Below are 20187 nucleotides of genomic sequence, written 5' to 3'. Positions count from 1 at the left end.
GAACCTAAATCTATATCAAGAATTAGAAAATTACTTAAGCCCTGGCTGGTGTGGCTCAGTTGGTTGGGTGTCAACCTGTGCATCAAAAAGATTGCCAGTTTGATTACCGGTCAAGGCATATGCCCAAGTTTCAGGCTCAAAAATATTGCTCTCACATTGATGTTTCTCTTTCTCTCTCCCTCTCCCTTCTTCTCTCTTTAAAAATCAACAAAAAAATCTTAAAAAAAAGAAAAAGAAAATTATTTAAAATAGCTGCTTGTGTACCATCCCAGACCTACAGAACCCATTTCTCTATCCCCGCCCCCCACCCACTTTTCTATCTTTTCTTTTCTTTTTCTTTCCCCAGTTTCTCGGGGTAAAGCCCAAGCCTCTGTATTGGGATGGAGACGTGGGGAACCAAACAGGATAGAAAAACCGCAGAAGACTGTGATGCCCAACCATGAAGGAAGTAGAATTTTAAAAACATAAAAGCAGAGTCCATCATCATATATCATTTCTAAAAACAAGATTTGTCTTAAAACAGATAAAGAAAGAAACTTGCAAATACCAAGCAGAGGAGTAAGTTATGGATTGCTGGCACTTACCTGACTTACAAAGATATTATCTAGTAACTCAATTACCACCTCACTGAGTTATTTGTATTGGTAACAACACACAAAAAAAAACGAATTTAAATTTAAATGTAGGTCCCTAGCTATAGTTTAAAATGCCTCACACCATGATATAAAACTGGACAGAAAGATACTGTGTGAGACAGAGAAGACTGCTTGTCAGTTACTTTTTCTAGGAATCAGACAAAGATTTTGCAAAGCTATACAAATTACATGATCAAGATATTGTATTATAAATATTATTTCTCAATAGCTGCCAAAATGTTAACAAAATATTTCCTCTAATAGCTATTTAATTTCCAGTAAAATATAATTAAGAAAATATATTAAACTATAATTTAGCAAAAAAATAAAAATAAAAAAATGTAGCCCAAAATCCCTAATTCTTTATATGCATAAAAATTACTCTGACAATCTAAAAGACATCAAGATAACCCTGGTAATTACCACAATGATTTATTTTTGTTTAAAGCATGTTATTGTGGATTTCCAGAAATGATTCAGAAGGACCTTTAGACTCCAGCATTAACTTATTTTTAAGTGATATATAACTATTTGGATATATAAAAGCTACTGTTTCACCTGGCTGGTGTGGCTCAATGGTTGAGCATTAAGCCATGCACCAAGAGGTCACCGCTTCAATTCCTGGTTCAGGACACATGCCCAGGTTGTAAACTCAATCCCCAGTGGGAGGCATGCAGGAGGCACCCAATTCATCTTTTTTCTCATCGATGTTTCTCTCTCTCTCCCTTCCCCTCTCTCTCTCTCTCTCTCAAATCAATAAAGAAAAAATTTAAATTAAATGAAAGCTACTGTTTGTTACTAAAAAGAAATTATGTACATTTAACATAATGATTCTTTTAGTTCAAAAAGCTGTTATCAACTTATTAGCTTATCTTAAAAATCATAAAATCTTTAAAATTTTTTATTTACTGATTTTTAGAGAGACAGAGGAAGAGTAGGGAGGAGGAGGGAGAGAGAGAAACACTAATTTGTTATTCGACTTATTTATGCATTCATTTGTTTACTCTTGTATGTGCCCTGACCAGGGATTGAAACCGCAACCCTGGAGTATCGGGACAATGCTCTAACCAACTGAGCTACGTGGCCAAGGCTAAAACTGATGCAATCTTAACAGAGAGAAAATAAGGTAAACATAAAAAAGATAAAACACATGAATGCATTTCTACTGACAATAAAACCATTTAGAGTTGGAATTTAAAGTCAATCACTTCAATCATGAATTACAAAGATAAGACCACCACATTTTTTTCTACCATAAGGTTCATGACCTGGAAATTATTATTAAAACAAAACATTCCACTTAGAAATGTTAATATCCACTTGGATGTTAAAACCCAACATCCTAGCATGATCACATAAACTATTTTGTTTAGAGTTGTTAATTCTTGCTTATTTTGTAATAAGTATTGATTCCTTAATGTGTTTTTAAATTTTTATTGAATTTGTTGGGTGACAATGGTTAATTATATAGGTTTCAGGTGTACAGTTCTATAATACACCATCTATATATTGAATAGAATGTTCATGACTTGAAGTTAAGTCTCCTTCCACCATCACTTATCCCCCTTTTACCCTCTATCCCCCAACCCCCTTTCCCTCTGTTAATCACCATACTGTTGTCTGTGTCTATGACATAGTTTTCCTTTCTCCTTTGCTTAAATCCTTTCACCTTTTTCACCAGCCCCCCCAAACCCTTCCCGTCTGACAGCTGTCAGTCTGTTCTCTGTATCTGAGAGTCTGTTTGTATTTTATTAGTTTATTTTGTTTATTAGATTCCACATATAAGTGGCTCGTTTCAATTAGCATAATACCAGGTCCAACCATGCTGTTGCAAAAGGTAAGATTTTCTTCTTTTTTTTATGACTGAGTAATACTCCAGTGTGTAAATGTAGCACAGCTTTTTTATCCACTCATCTAACTGCGATTTTTAACCTTTTTCATCTCATGGCATATATAAACTAATTACTAAAATTTTGCAGTACACCAAAAACATATATTTTTTGCCCATCTGACAAAAAAAAAAGGTTTAATTTTGATTCATTCACTCCACATGGCTTTTGTTTTATGGGCTGCTTTCAATTGTTTTATTTGAAAATATAAGGGGTCAGTGCTCCTAACTAAATAGTTAGGTACTGCATGTTTTAAAACTTTGCGACACAACAGTGTGCTGCAGTATACCAGCTGAAAATCGCTGATCTCACAGAGGGGTGCTTGGGCTGATTCCAAATCTTGGCTATTGTAAATAACGCTGAAATGAACACAGCAATGCCTTTTTTTTTTTTTAAATAGTGTTTCAGGTTTCTTTGGATATATACCTATAAATAGAATCCCTGCATCATCCCTTAATTTTTTGAGGTAACTCAACTTTTTTTTTTAAGGCAGGGAAGGGGAGTGGCAAGGGAGCCATTTTTCTTTTTCTTTTCATTTTGAAATAATTTCAGACTTCTAAAAAGTTACAGAAATAGTACACAGAGTTGCTTTGCCCAGCTTCCCCAACTGCTGCTATTACTGCTGCTGCTACTACTAAGATCCAACATGTATTCAGGTTAGCTCTGTGCCAGGCACTGCAATGCACAGATTATCTCAATCGATGCACATGATGCTCTAAAATGAGGATTAACACCTTCATTTCTTGAGAAAACTAATGGACCAAAAAGGTTAAGTAACATGTTGTAGGTCACAGCTAGTAAATGGAAGACCAGGGATCTGAATCACAGCTGTCTGATCCCAAAGTTTGTGTTTTCATCCACTAAGCTATCTTGCCCAATTTGGGCACTTAATCACTTATTGTTTTAACCTAGTATCTTATACCAAGTATAGATCTTGTATCCAAAAAGGAATTTTAAATAATAAAGATTTCACTTAAGAGGCACGAAAAACATAGCCTATAACATTTTTCTTATCTTTACTCCAAATAAGACATTTCCTCCTAGTAAGAAACAGTTCCTTCTGAAACTAATGAAAGCGTGTGACCTGTTTTAGGCGAACCTTCCTCAATGCATCATTTCCTTTCTTTGAAGCTACTGCTGGATTTAATCTACATATAAAAACAGGAGTTTATACTTATTAGACACATCTATCAATCGTAGGCTTAATAAAGCATAGAAAATAAATATGCCAAGGTACATTTAATAAAACTGTCTAGTCTTAAAACATACATAAATATAAATTTATTTTCCTATATAAAAACAAAGTAGAAAATAGATCTGTAAAGAAAATCAAGGCAATGGTCTGCTTACCTTGCGAGCAAAATCCCCTTTTCCTTTACTATAGGCTTTGTTCTCAAGGAAATCATATACGTAGTGAGCCAAAGCTGGGGATGCTTTCATCATTTCAGGAGTTAATAGTAACTGATGGAAAAAAGGGTAACAAAATTTAATTTTACATTTATAAAAATAATTATACAGTTAAAGTCATCAATAATTCTATGACCATAAACAGTATGACGTATATTCTTCCCATCTGCTATTTTGACTTTTAGAGAATCTAGTGTGAAAGTTGTCCAAATATATCTACTGTTATTCACATACTAATTTCAAATTTAACATTAATAGAAAGTACATAAAATAACCCAGAAAAAAACTTTTAAGTGTTATAACACAAAAACAAAATATTACTTTCACCAACTGTTCATCATATAACCTAACATTCTAGTTTGTTTCTTCAATGAAACATGTTTTGACATACTAAGTTCATTAACTACATTAAAATGAAAATCTATGGGCAATAATAAATATAAACTTACCTGCAAATATGCATTAAGATCCTTTTTTCTCTTTTCTAAAAAATCTCTATCCATATTATTAAAAGTCTTTTTACCAGGAAGCTTCAATATACTTGATAGATTTTCAAACTAGAAGACAAAATATATTCAATAATCTTGATTTTTTTTTTTACTAAAAGAGAAAAGTATTTTCCTAATGACAATTTCTTTACATATCAAAAGCATCTTGAACAGATCATTTTGCAATATATTTTATTAAGCAAAAGTCAGAAAATAGAAAAATATTTTTCAATATGTCTAAACCACAATTCTAATGTTATTTATTATAAGTAATTTCAATAAAGAATGACAAACATGGATAGCTGAAGAAAATGGGTGCTATTCACATGGGGTGTCATTTTAATACTTTCTCTAATTCTGAGATTGTTCAAAATTTTTATAATAAAACGTTTTTAAAAATATTGTCCTTAACAAATCCGTTGACTGGTGAATAAAGTATTAACAAATAAATTTTTAATGATCAAAGTTATGAGTTCCTGGCTTGTTAAGAAATCTTATAAAGAAATATTTTTATATTGATGACTTCAAATAATTATTGTAATAATGGCTAATTATTAAAAGTAGAAGAGGAAATTTAAAAATACAGCTTATAACTGTATTACAACTCTCTCTATATACAACTGTAGCACTACATTGATACTTTTCCACCTACCACATGATAAATAAATTCGCAGATTACTAACAAAAACAAATTAAAAGCCATTAGCATTTACAGACTTAACATTTGGGTGCACCTTCCAAACTCCGGCTATGTAGTAACCAGCTGTGCCTTGCTGAAACACAGTTTTAATCATACTAGCTGCTAACAGTTTAAGAGTAAAGTCATTTAGCTAGTGATTGTGCCTGGCCAACAGCCTAGCACCTGAAACTTCAAGCAGCCTCATTGCTTTTCCCATGTGATACATATCCTGAAGTGAAACAACTTTCTAAAGCCATTCCATGTTCAAAAACTCATTCATTCCTGATGCGGAGATTAAAAAGAAGAGGAAATGAAAAGGTTTAGGATAATTTTCATCCCTAAATGGGAAGATTCTCATAAATTACTAAATGGAAAGGCAAATCAGATGGCTGCCTGGAGCTATAATGTGAACAAGTTCATTGTGTGTTACACATGAAAGGCAAAAGCAGTTCTTTTGCCCCAGCCAAGGCAGGAAAAACAAAAAAGTGGAGGGGCAATTTACAGGGGAAATGTTATGCTGTAGTGATATTCACAAATCTGGTGATTCACAAAACTGTTAGAATGGGCCCTCCTTGGATATCAAAAGGCCAATGGATTAATTTTTTAAATCACATTTTATAGAAGTAAATTTAATTTTTGAAGGTGTCCTAAAAGATATTTAATTTCCTGGAATATTACTTATCTCACTTTCTTAAACTTCGACTTGATTTTACAGAACACACAGTTTATTCTGGCATTACCAATATGTTATGAACTTAACTGCAGCTCCTCAAAATGGAGCTCTGACCTTCAGCATGTCAGAATATGACTATGTGTGAAGATAGAGCCTTTAGAGAGGTGATAAAATTAAAACAAGCACTTAGGGTTGGTCCTAATCTAATCTGGCTGCTGTTCTTTTTTAGGGTCTTCTGGTGAAAACCAGAATACCTACTAGACAAATTCAAAAAGAGCTGTAAGCACTTGGCTGTTGTTCTTATAAGAGGGATGGAATCTGGACACACACACAGACACCAGGGATGAGAGCCCACAAAGAAATGGCCATGTGAGGCCACAATGAGAAAGGCAGTCAAATGAAAGTCAAAAAGTGACACCTTATGGGAAAACAAACTAGCCTACACCCAGCTCTTGGACTTCCTGCCTCCAGAAGTATGAGAAAATAAGTCTGCTGTTTAAGCCACCCAGTCTGCAGTATTTTGTTAGGACAGCCCTAGCAAATCACACCAAGGAAATATAACAGTATCTAGTAAAACAATTTATTTAGGAAATTTAAGATATTAAACCTTATTAATAAAAAAAATTAAATGTTACCATAATAGTTATTTTCTTTCTTTCTTTTTTTTTTTTTTTATCCTCACCGGAGGACATTTTTCCATTTTTTGTACAGACAGAGTGGGAGGGAGAGAGAGGAAGAGAGAGAGGGAAACATCGATGTGAAAGGGACACATCGAGTGGCTGCCACCCGCACGACCAACCAGGGCCGGGGACAAACTGCAACCAAGGTACATGCCCTTAGCGGGAACCGAACCCGGGTCTCTCCGGACCGCAGGCCGACGCTCTAACCGCTGAGCCAAACTGGCCAGGGCAATAGTTATTTTCTTAAAGTCTAAATTAATCAAACTCCTCCTTAAAGTATCTGTCTGGAACAGAAGCATATATGATTAAGTAGTTTTCTCAAATATTGTTATTATAAAAAAATGAGGAAATTTTATACTTCATATTAACTTATAATAAGCTTGGTATTTAAAATATTATAAGTACAAGGTAGCCATTCCTGAGAATATAATCCCCTCAGCCAAAAATTAATAAAAATATTTTTAAAAGACATGTAAAAGAAATTAGAAATTTACCTAAAGAATTCACAAGAATTAAAGAGTATTTCAATGTTCACAAGGAACTTAAATACTGTATGTAAATCACAGACATTACAAAATCAAAGATTTTATCTTCCCACATCCAACCTGTCGGGTTTAGATTCTTGACACACTACTGGAAAACTTAAAGAGCATGTTTAAAATTTTATATCAGAAGAATTGAAAATGTGTTTATATCCAAGTGCAAAAATACTTTTACTCATTTATTTTAATGCATACTTAATATCACTACTATTTTATCTATAATTATTTACAGTTCGCCCAATAAAAAAGACATGCACAGTAGCTACTGGAATGTAAACTCCTAGAGGCAAGAATTTGTCTTGTTCACTGCTATATTCCCAGTAGTGAGAACTGTGCCAGGCACATAGAAAAAACTCAATAAATATCTGTTAAATAAATGAATGGGTAGTTCAGCCCAATTCTAAAATACAACATTTAACATTTTAATTATTTTAATTTTATAAATCTTTTAATTTGACATTTAAAAATATCAAATTAGACTTTTAAAAATCTTTAAAGAAAATAAATCATAGTTCATATATTAGACTGGAAAAATAGTTACATCAAAGAGTAAAATAAACAAAACCTTTTTCAAAACAAATTTAATACTTTAAAAGTTCAATGGAGTTAAAATTTGTGACAATGGGTTGTATTGTTACCAAATGATGAATTACAAGTCACTACATTTTCCTTCTGCTATGTTATAGGGGATTTGAGTTTTAAAAATACAGATAAGGCTGAGCTAAAAGGCAAACAGCCTGAGTCTTATTTAGAAATTCTTAGTATTTTGCTTAAATCTGAATTTTCATTCACAAGCTTAGTTTTTAATTTCTTAAGCTCTGTAAGCAATCTAAATACTTAAGTAATCATACACTACTGTGACTTTATAGGAAACACAAAGTCTGACATATCCATATTGCCTGCACTGAGCCCGTTCAAAAATGATCTGTACTTTATCATTTTCATTAAATTTCTGGTTCTGCATTGAAAAGGGAAATTTATGTACAAACTGTTCTATTTCTATTAAGTTTTTTTTTTTTTTTATCCTCACCTGAGGACATTTTTCCATTTTTTGTTCAGGTAGAGTGGGAGGGAAAGAGAGGGAGAGAGAGAGAAACATCGACGTGAAAGGGACACATCGAGTGGTTGCCACCTGCACGACTCAACCAGGGCTGGGGACTAACTGCAACCAAGGTACGTGCCCTTAGCGGGAACCGAACCTGGGTCTCTCTGGACTGCAGGCTGACGCTCTAACCGCTGAGCCAAACCGGCCAGGGCTCTATTAAGATTTTTAAAACTATGTTCTTCACTTACATTTGTCATTATGTAAACACAATATTTGCAGTCCTAGCCTAGAACATTTAAATTAGGCAATGATTATTCCTTTTAATAGCAGAAAGAAAATTAGAGCTATTCAGACAAAGAAAATTTCATATTGTAGAAAATTCCCATTTATTTGCAAGTAAATAAAATTACTTTCAGCAATTCAAATTATCTTAAAATTTGTCCTCTCTGGTTAATGTGAGGATGAGAAGAAATATATAAGCTATGGGTTTTAAAACAATATCAAACAGATAATATTTGAAAAGAGTAAAACAATTATTTCTTCTGGGGCAGACAACTCTTTCACCTCTGCAAATAAGCATGAAGAAAAAATGTACTCAACATGAACAGAGAAAACAGACATGTCCAAAGTTATTAATTTCCTTCTGAATATAATTCAAAATAGTCCTTTTAATATGGGCTTCTGGAGTCAACACTAACCTGTTTTTAATCATTTTTAAGCTGTTAGTTTAACTCACCCTCATTCACAAAATATTTTAATGAGATTATACTGATAAACATTTTCCTCTACTATCTTAAATGAAAAAGGCATTTTATCATTACTAAGCTAGTACAATATCATTTCAATGCTTCAATTCACCCAACCAAATGTCACTGGTAATCATTATAATTTGTATTAATTTAATAGCAGTTGTATATTTATAAACCTTGAATGAAATCAAAGACTCTCAAGAGTTAAAATAAATTTTATAGATCACCTACTCCAATTCATCTGGTGATAGCTTATTTTCTTCTAAGTTATGGACAAGAAAAAATATTCAATAAAAAATAGAACAGAAATAATTTATTTTATTTGTTATCTTTAATAGTACTTATACTGCTATATAACAAAAGGGTTTGTTTAGTACAAATTAGAAACATTACTTGTTGATGTTAAATTTAATTTATGTGTGATTCTTAAAATAATTTAATGGAGCAAAGACTTAATTGTTACACTATTAAATAAGGATACCATTTAAAATTACTATAGCTCTGAATTACACTGCTGAAAACCACAAAATGTTCTACAGTGACACCCATTCTTATGTTGAACCAAACCCAAATATCTCTGCAAAGTACAAACACACACTGGCGCACACCCACACACGCCTCTTAAAATGAGAAATATACACTTATTTTAATTTCCCAAGTTATACCACTGATATTTTGTCCAGTTCAAAATGGTTATAATTAAGGTCTGATTTATTGATTAAATGCTCAAAATCATTCTAACATTTATGCTGATTATACACAAATTCTTACCTTTTTTATTTTCATAGACTTTGGTCAATACCTTAGCATCCTCAGAACTATTTAGAATCAAACACTGAATCAGGAAACAATTTAAGTACACAAACTTTAAAACCTCATTACCTGTTCAGTGATTCTCATGTGGAAGTCATGGAAGTCACTGTAACGACGATAGGTTTTCCACATCTCCTCACTGTTTAGGTTGCGCCGGTGTACAGTGATGGCATACAATGCATATGTCTTGCCGTGGTCATTACAAACGCCTGCCACAGCATATGGGTCATAGTCAGCATATACTAGTCATTTAAAACAAAATGAAGAGGAACAAAAGACACAAAAAGGAGGAAGATGAAGAAAAAAAAAACAAACAAACAAAAAGGACAACCATGAAATGAAGAATTTGAAATGACAGACTAAGACAAAAGGATGTCACCAAGGGATAAAATAGATTCCCATGCTCTGTACTCAAACCCATAAAGTGATATATATGATGGCTACTGTGCAAAATAAACTACAAGTTTATAATGACATGACCAACCATACAACCAACCACACAGTGATGTCTACTTTGAACGATTTCCCCAAAGAATTTTTACCTATATTATTAGTTATGTTACCACAACACCACTTCATAGTGCAGCATTAGCCTTAAATTTAACAGAGAGAAAAAATACACACACAAAAAAAAACTCCCAGAAACAAAATAATAACCTTTTGTACTACCCTCCACTATTTAGTTATATTTAAATTAAAATCTCACGTGAACAGAAAGCAAAAGTCATGGGATAATACTTATCTGCTATTCTGGCAGCTCTTTCTCATTTCCAATATTAAACAATTTACAAGTGTAATTTATTTTGGAGATTTTCAAAAGCATTTTTCCTACTAATTTCCCACAAACTACCCAAGTCCAGTAGTCTTTAAAATGAAAACCTGTTCACATTTTGTATTAATCTTAACAAAAGAGATGCCCTTTGAATCCTTCTTTGTCTTTCCTAGTTTCCACTGTCCTATGTCTCCGAATTGTAGTCTATTCTAGATCATTTCTTCAGATCTCCAAAAGTTTACTGAGTGTCTACTCATCTATATTTAATCTTATTCCATCATTTGACCCTAATTCCAATCACTATTTTTATTTCTGTAATTTTATTTGGTTCTCTTTATACAGTGTTGTATTCTTATCTCTAGAATATTTTAAACATGCACTCAGGCTAGGAGATACAGTGGTATACAATTACTCCAAGATAAATGAATCTAGACATACTTATGCTGGGATACAAGATAGGCTTTCAATTTCTTGTGGTTAATAGATAGTATTTCTAACATGATCTTCACATTCTTTGTTCTTTTTCTTGACAGTAGGCTAAAATTTTCTAGTATCTCTTTTTACATCAAGCCACCCTTCGTGACTCTGGGCTTTAGGCAAGGGTCTAGGTTCCAGCTTCCCATTGTGTTAGCCCATTCTGCCTCTTCTAAATTGAGTACACAAAAATGCTGTCAGGATCAAGGTAGCAGTCTTTGTGCACCTATGAGCTCCTCGGCGTCAACACCTCTTCACTTCTCTAAATCTGTTTTCCTCATGGTCTATGGCACCTGTAGATTTCCCCCTTTAGCTATTTGTATTTCAGCCTTTGTGTGTGTGGGAAGGTGACATTTCCCATAGCAGTTTAAACTACCATATTGACCAAAATTGCTCCTCTAGTAATAGAGTACATTAATTCATATTGTGAATAAAAAGTGGCCAAATTTGGAGCTAACTAAATATTTTTTATTTTATGTATAATTATGCAAAGAACAGTCTCTGAAGCTTCTTAGTAAACTATTTTAATCACATAAAGCTAGAAATCTATACAGGCTTTTATCATAGTTTTTCTAGGATTTGCACTTTTTACTCAAATGCCCTCATTGCCCTTTCCATTTAATATCAGTGTTCCTGATTTGACCAAATATAAAACTAGGGAAAGATTTTGGTTATGTTGCTCTGAGGGGCTTTAACCAAATACTATTTTTCACTGTTCACCTCTTCTGATCATCCTTCTCTAAGAGACCTATGCATGACAAGCTGCAATACACTTTTTCATCATGTTAAAGAACTACCATCACTCAAGAGAGTTAGTTAGCAGGGAAACAAGGGAATGGTTTTATCTGTTGTATTTAAGATAGGTTTGGGAAATAAATAAAAGCAAGGAGAATAGCAAGAAATAAAAAATGAAAGAGAAACGTAAGAAAGCATTCATAAAAGAATAATCAGATTTGTTACAAATTAACAGGCAGGGAGCTCATGACCAGGATACATGCACAACAGGAAAAATAATGAGGTTATTATAAAAGAAGCACAGAAGACAGAAGGTTTTTTGATTTTAAAAGATAAATACTGATTTTAACATATTACAGTAGAAATAGATTTTGTTTTTATTAGGACAATGTTACTCATAGCAGGTGATGTACAAACTATCTGTTACTAATCCATAGCCAGATAAAAAAGTAGGACCAGAATGTAAATCAATCTCGTCTCTAAGCACATTGCTTATTTAATTTAGCCAGTATTTTTTAAAGCAAGATTTCTCAATGAAGGAAGCAGTAAGCACTAGTCCATGGGCCACTCTCTGAGTAGCACTGCACTAGACTATCAGTTCTTCCTGTAATAAAGATGTTAGGGGTGTGGAGATCTAGACTCAAAGAGACTCAGGAGGCCAAATGATAACATAAATATATATAGAACAAGCACTAATATAAAATCCCCATAATGTAATTACTAATGTAATGAGTTAATTAGTTTCATAACCTTATGAGGTATTACTAATTATTATTAGTATTATTATCCCACTTTACAGATAAGGAAATTGAAGTACAGAAGCTAAGGAACTTGTCCAAGTTCACACAAGTATTACGTGGCAGAGCTAGGGTTTGAACTCGAGCAATCTGGACAAAAAGTTGTGCTCTTAACCATTATATATTCTGCTTCTTTAGTATTTATATGTTTGTCTGACGGGAATAACTTACTAAAAATGTTTAGCACTGTGCTTCCATACATTTTAAGAAGCTAATAAATACCTGTTGAATAAATGAACAAAGAAGCTAGAAAATCAGAGCTCTCAGAGAAGAGAAAGATCCACAGAAGAAATATGGACACAAGTGCCTTCCTCTAGACATAAAAGCTTAAGGTCTTCAAGAAAGAAGTAAAGGCACAAATACTAAATGTTTGCACTTTAACAAAGGCTTTCACATTTGGAAGACAAGCCAACGAGAAAATAGAGGTTTATAAAAGAATGTAAAATTTTAATGAAGGAAAAAGCGGGACAACTCTATCAAAAGCTAGGAAGGCCCTGGCCAGTTTGGCTCAGCAGTTAGAGCAGTGGCCTACAAACCTTGCAGGTCCGATTCCTAGTCAAGGGTACATATTCAGTTGCAGGTTTGGTTCCCAGCCCTGGTCAGAGTCGCACAGGAAGCAACCAAGTGATGTATCTCTGTCACGTTGATGTTTCTTTCTCTCTCTCTCCCTCCCTCCTACTCTATCTGAAGATATATGGAAAAATATCCGTGGGTGAGGATTAAAAAAAAAATCTAGAAAGAAAACCAACACGACCTCTGGTTTTATTGACAGGGGACTTTATTTAATGACCTTTAAGAACAGAGTAATGTGTACAGCAACTATTTGTAAAAGATAAAGGAAAAACTGAGACAGTAATTATAGATAACTTATTCCAAAAATTTGGCAGAGAACAGAATGCAAAGTGAGATTCCAGCTCCAATGAGAAGCAAAAGAAAACAGAGATTAAAAAAAAAATGCAAATAGTCTTTTAAACTGTACTTATACTATAAATTTCATTTCAGCATCTAAAATGTAAGCATAAAATTGAACTGAGATATATATCTCAGTATCTTTATACTTGAATATGTAATCTGACACAACACTCTTATATTCTAGGACCAGAGAAAGGCCACATAAGAAAATGTCATTATCTACTACTTATTGACTTTATCTAATAACCTAACGGTAATGATGGATACTAGTTTTTTTTCCCTCAGTTCACTAACCATATTGCTGATTGAGACATAAAATCTTAGCAGTTTCTCACCTAATCCCAGCATGTCTTGAACTTCTATACACTCCTAAATCTAAAAGCTTCATTTAGCCAGTTATCTAATTGGGCTCTGCATGCATGAAAACAAATTCTGAACTGAAATCTTCCCCTAAAGGATTTAATAAAAATTATGCAGACAATTATCAGCTAGACACAAACAAAAAGAAACAAAGATTGGTTTCAGAGTTTATAAGTAATGACAAAATGCTGACGATCTCAGCTTTTTAAAATGTTAACAGTGACAACCTTAGAGACAGGAAATACCCATATATACAAGTAAATAAACATCAAAGAATTTAATGAAGAATATGCTGCAGAAAAAATAAGTAACTTAAAAATATGACTATAGAAGAATGGTTTGTAAAAATACACGTGGAAAATAATGTAAAGGTAATAATAATCAAAATGTTTACGTAATAAATATACCATAAATTCTCTTACCAGTGTCTGAAATGTAAGCATGAAGTTGTACTAAGTCATCAGAAGATACACTTGAAAGGTCATCTAAAGACTAGAGGGGAAAAAAAAAATCAAGAAACAAGATTTTTAATTTTATAGGAAAAAATGTTAAAGAATTCTACATCATATATGCATTACTCATCTTTGCCCCATATGAACTTTGTATTATTTGTATCCTCCCCCCTCAACAATAATCTTTACTACGTATACCAAAAGGAGAAAGAAAAGCCAAGATTAAGAAACTAGAAAACAAAGTAATTTAGAAATATATGTAATAAATCAGATTATTTCTTCTTCTTCTTTTTTTTTTTTATCCTCACCCGAGGACATTTTTCCATTTTTTGTTCAGGTAGAGTGGGAGGGAGAGAGAGGAACAGAGAGAGAGAGAAACAGCGACGTGAAAGGGACACATCGAGCGGCTGCCACCCACACAACCAACCAGGGCCGGGGACAAACTGCAACCGAGGCATGCGCCCTTAGCGGGAACCGAACCCAGGTCTCTCGGACCGCAGGCAGATGCTCTAACCGCTGAGCCAAACTGGCCAGGGCAGATTATTTCTTCTTTCATTTCTTGTCCATATACTAATATTTGCTACTTCTTGGTTATATTCAATACATGGCAAGAAAAAAATGTGGATTAAAATAAGTGTACATATTTTAATATTTTCATTTTTTTAAAGTCTTGAAATATATTAAAGCCAACTCCGTATTAACTAAACACTTGTTAATTTTAAAATAATTTTAGTTAATTTAGATTCCTTATCTATAATGAGAATAATAATAGCACTTATACCATAGGTTTATGTGAGGATTAAATGAGAAGACATGTAAAACATTTAGAAGACTGCCTAAACACAGAATGTTAACTATTATTATGATTATTTATTAAATGAAGTGAATCCATTGCCTATGATGGATTTTAAATAATTTTCAAAATTAATTTCACAAACAAAAATTTGTATTAATTGACCCAGAATGAAATTTTTTTTTGTTTTGTTTTTTAGAGGGGGGAAAGGAGAGATAGAAAATCGATGTGAGAAACACTGATCAGCTGCCTCCTGCACACCCCCTACTGGGGATTGAGCCCAGGTATATGCCCTGACCAGTAATCGATCCAGGACCTCTCAGTTCATGGGACAATGCTCAGTCCACTCAGCCACAACTGCTGGACCCAGAATTAATCTTTTATAAATATGGCCTTTGGGTTTAAATTTTAAAATCTTTGCCACATATGTATACATCCACACATACAGAGAAAGAAAATAATCATATAATGAAGATAGACTGTACAGAAGAGAGTTAATAAAGCAGGCTTGAAACTGCTTGAAACTACTTGTAATGTTGGCCCTTGGAAGGCATCTCAGTATTTAGGTTTAGGAAAGGTTCCCACCATTCCCTAACTGCTAAGAGTGGCTCACACTTCCTAAGTTGTTTGCACGATGATGTGGTTTATCCTGAACACCTGCTTTCCTTCTGGAAGTCTGGAATTTTGACATATGCTAGGCAAAGGCTGTATATGTAACCTGCCTCCAATAAAAATCCTGGGCACTTAGTTTTGATGAACCTTCCTAGTGGCAACATTTCACCTGTGTTTTCACATTCATTGCTGGGAGAATTAAGTTTGTCCCATGGGACTTCCATGGGAGAAGAATTCTTGGAAACTTGTGCCCGTTTTCCTCTGGGTTTTACCTTTTCTCTTTGCTGATTTTGCTTTACATCCTTTTGCTCCAATAACTCCTAGCCATGAGTCTGACTATGCCGAGGTCTGTGACTCCTCTTAGTAAATCACTGAACACAGGAGTAGTGTTGGGGACCTCTGACACACAAACAGTATATGATTCAGATATATTTTATACTTTAAAATCATATGATCTAGCCTTGGCCGGTTTGGCTCAGCTGTTAGAGCGTCAGCCTGCGGTCCAGAGAGACCCAGGTTCGGTTCCCGCTAAGGGCATGTACTTCGGTTGCGGTTTGTCCCGGGCCCTGGTTGGGTCGTGTGGGTGGCGACCACTCGATGTGTCCCTTTCACGTCGATGTTTCTCTCTCTCTCTCTCCCTCCCACTCTATCTGAACAAAATATCAAAAAAAAAAAAAAAATGTCCTCGGGTGAGGATAAAAAAAATAAAATAAAATAAAATCATATGATCTAAATGAACTTTGAAGTTCTAATGTGGTATTACCAATTATTACTAAAAGAATCATCTAAATGAAGCCATTTAAATTAAGGCAATTGCATTCTAAGACAGCCCAAAGCGTATCTACCAGAGATTGACCATTAAGAGAAGCAAATGTGATAATTCCATACAGGTTATCACTGTACTTCCCTGGTCAAGCCAAGTGGGAGGATTATTCAATTAAATTAGGTCTAGTCCAGCTTTACTTTACTTTAGCTGCATCAATTAGTCTTTCTTTTTTATTTTCATCAACTAGTCTATCTTGTATCTAGTTTTCCCAATAATATAATGCCTGCTCTAAAAACTGTTGAGATATAATGTGAATAAAAATAGTTTGAAAAGAAAGAATTTATTTTTAAGTGCTCATATGACCTATAATAAAACACTGTGATAGAAAAAGCACAACCTTTGCTTTAATATTATTTTTATATGAAAGAAGATTCAGAGGAACTTGGGAGTATTCTACAAAATTTAGATGATCTAATCTGATCTTCAAATTACAAATCAGCACAGGGAACATAAAGCAACCAAGTTTTTAAAAAAGCATTAGTAGTAGTCGTGGTAACCTTCCCTTGTAGGTAGCATTTAAAAAGCTAACTGCTATTTATTATTTTAAATATGTCAGCATCATATACTACGCGACCCAGAAGTTGTTATAAAACTTTGTATGTAAATGTCTTTTTTGCACATTTAACATACAATTAAGAAATGTTATTTTCACTAAATATGCTGAGAAAAATGTGATGAAACGTCTCTTAAACATTAGTCACAGTAATAATGCACATATATCAAGTAGACTAAAGTTAAACTGGTGAAAAAATATTGACTACAGAACTACATTCTGATTTAGAACTATAAGTATTGATTAGTAAAACTGTGATTTCAAAACAAGATCATTAATGCTGTCCAAAAATAAAATACAGTTTGTAAAGTAATTCTTGGGTTAAGAAAAGTTCTTGAATTGAAAAAAAAGTATGTGTGTTTTTTTTAACATTATGCTAAGACAAAAACCAAAAATTCAAATTATAGTACTATGATAATTAACTCAGTAAACACAACTACAAGGCACTGCTACAAATGCTTATAATTTACCTGCCAATCTCAACTGCAAAATGAGTAAAGCACCACACATTAAATATTTTATTTGCTTAGTATACTTAAAGCTTAATAAAAATGTTTCATTTTTATATTGTAATTCACAGCTGCCTTATAGGGGAATTTGACATTTATTTAAAAACACAACTTCTTATAACACTAAAAGATAATTTGGGGGCTTCTAATATATTATTCAGTGTCATATGTTAAGGCTTATTTAGCCTTTTTTATTATTTTCAAGCAACTTTGATAATTAAAGTACCCATAATAGTACTTACCAAATTTATGCTTCCTGTAGGAGAACCATTAAAAGATTCTGCGGGAAGAAAAATTTGATTTAGTATACAGTAAAAAACTTTGGAAAACAGTTGCTTTATCTAAGGTTCAAACACCAAGGATGAAAGTCAGCCAAGCCAAGACAAACAGAACAGTAAAGAACATTGTCACACACTACTCCCAAACACGTGTTCCCTCAAGCCCCGTGGTTTTCCCAGCCAGGAATTTCAGTGGAAAAATATATACATAGGGTATGGTAAAAGTAGGTTTACAGTTGTTGTATGGCAGATAATACAAGAATAAACTGTGTACCTAAGTTGCCTATACCACACACAAAGGCATTCATGTATAGAGAGGCAACTATTAAATATTTTACCCTCACAGTACCATATTAGGTTGTCTAATACAATATAAACATGAGAAAAACACTGCAGACTGAGTGTTTGGATATGTGAGAGGTATTTTGTAATTTCTGTCTCACTGGATTAAGAAATATTACAAATAAAATTACTCTTTAGTGTGAAGAATAATTTTTAATATATCTTTAAGTCTACTTATTTTTGGTAGATTTGGTTCAAAATCACTAGAAGTCTAGATTCTTTTTTTTTTTTTATCCTCATCCAAGAACATTTTTTCATTCTCTATTCAGATAGAGTGGGAGGGAGAGAGAGAGAGAAGTATCGATGTGGAAGGGACACATCGAGTGGCAGCCTCCCACACAACCCAACCAGGGCCAGGGACAAACTGCAACTGAGGTACGTGCCCTTAGTGGGAACTGAACCTGGATCTCTCTGGACCCTGGCTGAGGCTCTAACCACTGTGCCAAACCAGCCAGGGCTAGATTCTTAAAATATAGAATAAAATATATGTAAAATATATGCAATGCTATTTAATTAAAAAGCAACTATAGTTATTTTTAAAAATTAATGTAAGTCAATTATACTTTATGAAAATTAATGTCTTTTTCCTCAGGCTTTATCTATATCTCAGCAAATTAAGTTTCCAATTAAGATGCCCCCCAGTTAAAAACATAAATGAACATATATGGTAAAGCAATAGTCATATATAGTTTAAACATGTATGGTTTCTGGCACTTAAGAGATTCTTTATAAATCTAGATCTCTCAAGAGATCTTAAAAGCACATTTCTATTGCTTTTAGAAAAAGGCAGTCAGTGTTGCTTCCCAACTTCAACAATTCTAAACGCTCAAGAACATTTTTTGGTTCCTCAGACCGATGATCATAAAAGGTAAACAGGAAATTTCACCTAAGATTACTCTTTGGTTAATAGCAAGGTGATCATTAAAATAAATAAATAGTGGGAGGGAGGGGGTCAATGAGAGAACAGAAGGGGGACATCTGTAATCCTTTCAACAATTAAAATAAAATAAATAAATAACCCTCTTTTCTCCTTCGATTATATGCCCTCTTCCTTTGGGTCTACCCACTTTAAAGCTACCCACTAAGGACAAATCAAGTTAAAAGAAAAATCAGGAGAAAAACAGGCATTGTTTAATTTCTTGATCAATAATAAGATACAAAAATAAAGTTTAATATCAACCTAGGTCCACACTAAATCAACAATTTTATAACTGCCTATAAATATTAGAAAACAAAAGAAAGGATAGTTTGACAAGGTAAAAAAATAATGTGATTAAAATTAAAATTTAAAACAAAAAGCAGAATTTAAATATTTTTAAAAGAGTATGTCTAATAAAAAAGAAAATAACTACTTTTAAAATCATTTAAAGTTGAACTAACTGAAAGAAAGCAATCACAGCCCTGGCCGGTTTGGCTCAGCGGTTGGAGCGTCGGCCTACAGTACAGAGAGACCCGGGTCCGGTTCCCGCTAAGGGCACGTGCCTCAGTTGCAGTTTGTCCCCGGCCCTGGTTGGTCGTGCGGGTGGCAGCCACTCGATGTGTCCCTTTCACGTTGATGTTTCTCTCTCTCTCTCTTCCTCTCTCTCCCTCCCGCTCTATCGGAACAAAAAATGGAAAAATGTCCTTGGGTGAGGATAAAAAAAGAAAGCGATCACAAATAAAGAGAAAAAGAAGGAAGGAAGGGAAGGAGGACAGGAGAGAAATGAGAGAGAGAGCATGCATGAGCAGCTATCGACTACCTACCTACCTATTGGAGTTTGGTTAAGTAAGAATGAAATTTCTTCCCCAGCAGAGAAAATCCACCAGAGCACAATATTACACTTAATAATACATGGCCCATTAATTTTAGGCTCAATTGTAGCCTTCATTATCAAAAAATCAGCCTCACACACATGCTGGATTAGACAATTATTTCAAAATATTTGAAAAATAGCCCAAATTTTAGAATGTCTACAATATATACAAAATGTAAGGAAGCTTAAATTTAGAAGTCAGAAAATGAATTTATAACAAAAAAATGTAGGGAAGGCCTATTTTTAATTAAACAATCTTATAAAGACAAGAAAATCAAAAGCATTACTATTTGAAATGGTTGTGATAGCCTAAAACGTAAACACTGACAATTAATCAAACAACTGTTTTTTTAAATTTATTTATTTATTTTTTAAAAAT

The 20187-nt window shown here is 33.5% G+C and overlaps 1 protein-coding gene and 1 non-coding gene across 6 annotated transcripts in view; both read right to left on the bottom strand.

The window, feature by feature from the left end:
• Nucleotides 1-20187, bottom strand: part of SNX13 (sorting nexin 13) — a 121362-nt gene that overhangs the window by 15495 nt on the left and 85680 nt on the right. For 3 of the 5 annotated variants that reach the window (XM_036246212.1, XM_036246216.1, XM_036246213.1), the window contains exons 16-20: nucleotides 17638-17675; nucleotides 14073-14142; nucleotides 9670-9842; nucleotides 4381-4488; nucleotides 3875-3985 (exon numbers count right to left, since the gene is read on the bottom strand). In XM_036246212.1, coding sequence (XP_036102105.1) covers nucleotides 3875-3985; nucleotides 4381-4488; nucleotides 9670-9842; nucleotides 14073-14142; nucleotides 17638-17675 — 500 coding nt within the window. Of the gene's footprint in view, nucleotides 1-3874; nucleotides 3986-4380; nucleotides 4489-9669; nucleotides 9843-14072; nucleotides 14143-17637; nucleotides 17676-20187 lie in introns of those variants that run through there. The other 2 variants (XM_036246214.1, XM_036246217.1) reach the window with 2 other exon arrangements.
• Nucleotides 5998-6060, bottom strand: LOC118620571. Its single transcript, XR_004957476.1, has one exon. It is a non-coding gene; the product is annotated as a U7 small nuclear RNA (small nuclear RNA).

The sequence above is a fragment of the Molossus molossus genome, unplaced genomic scaffold (genome assembly GCF_014108415.1).
Source record: "Molossus molossus isolate mMolMol1 unplaced genomic scaffold, mMolMol1.p scaffold_m16_p_7, whole genome shotgun sequence".
Classification (NCBI taxonomy): Eukaryota; Metazoa; Chordata; class Mammalia; order Chiroptera; family Molossidae; genus Molossus; species Molossus molossus.
Note: the sequence above shows the minus strand (reverse complement) of the source record. Positions and strands in the feature narration are given on the sequence as shown.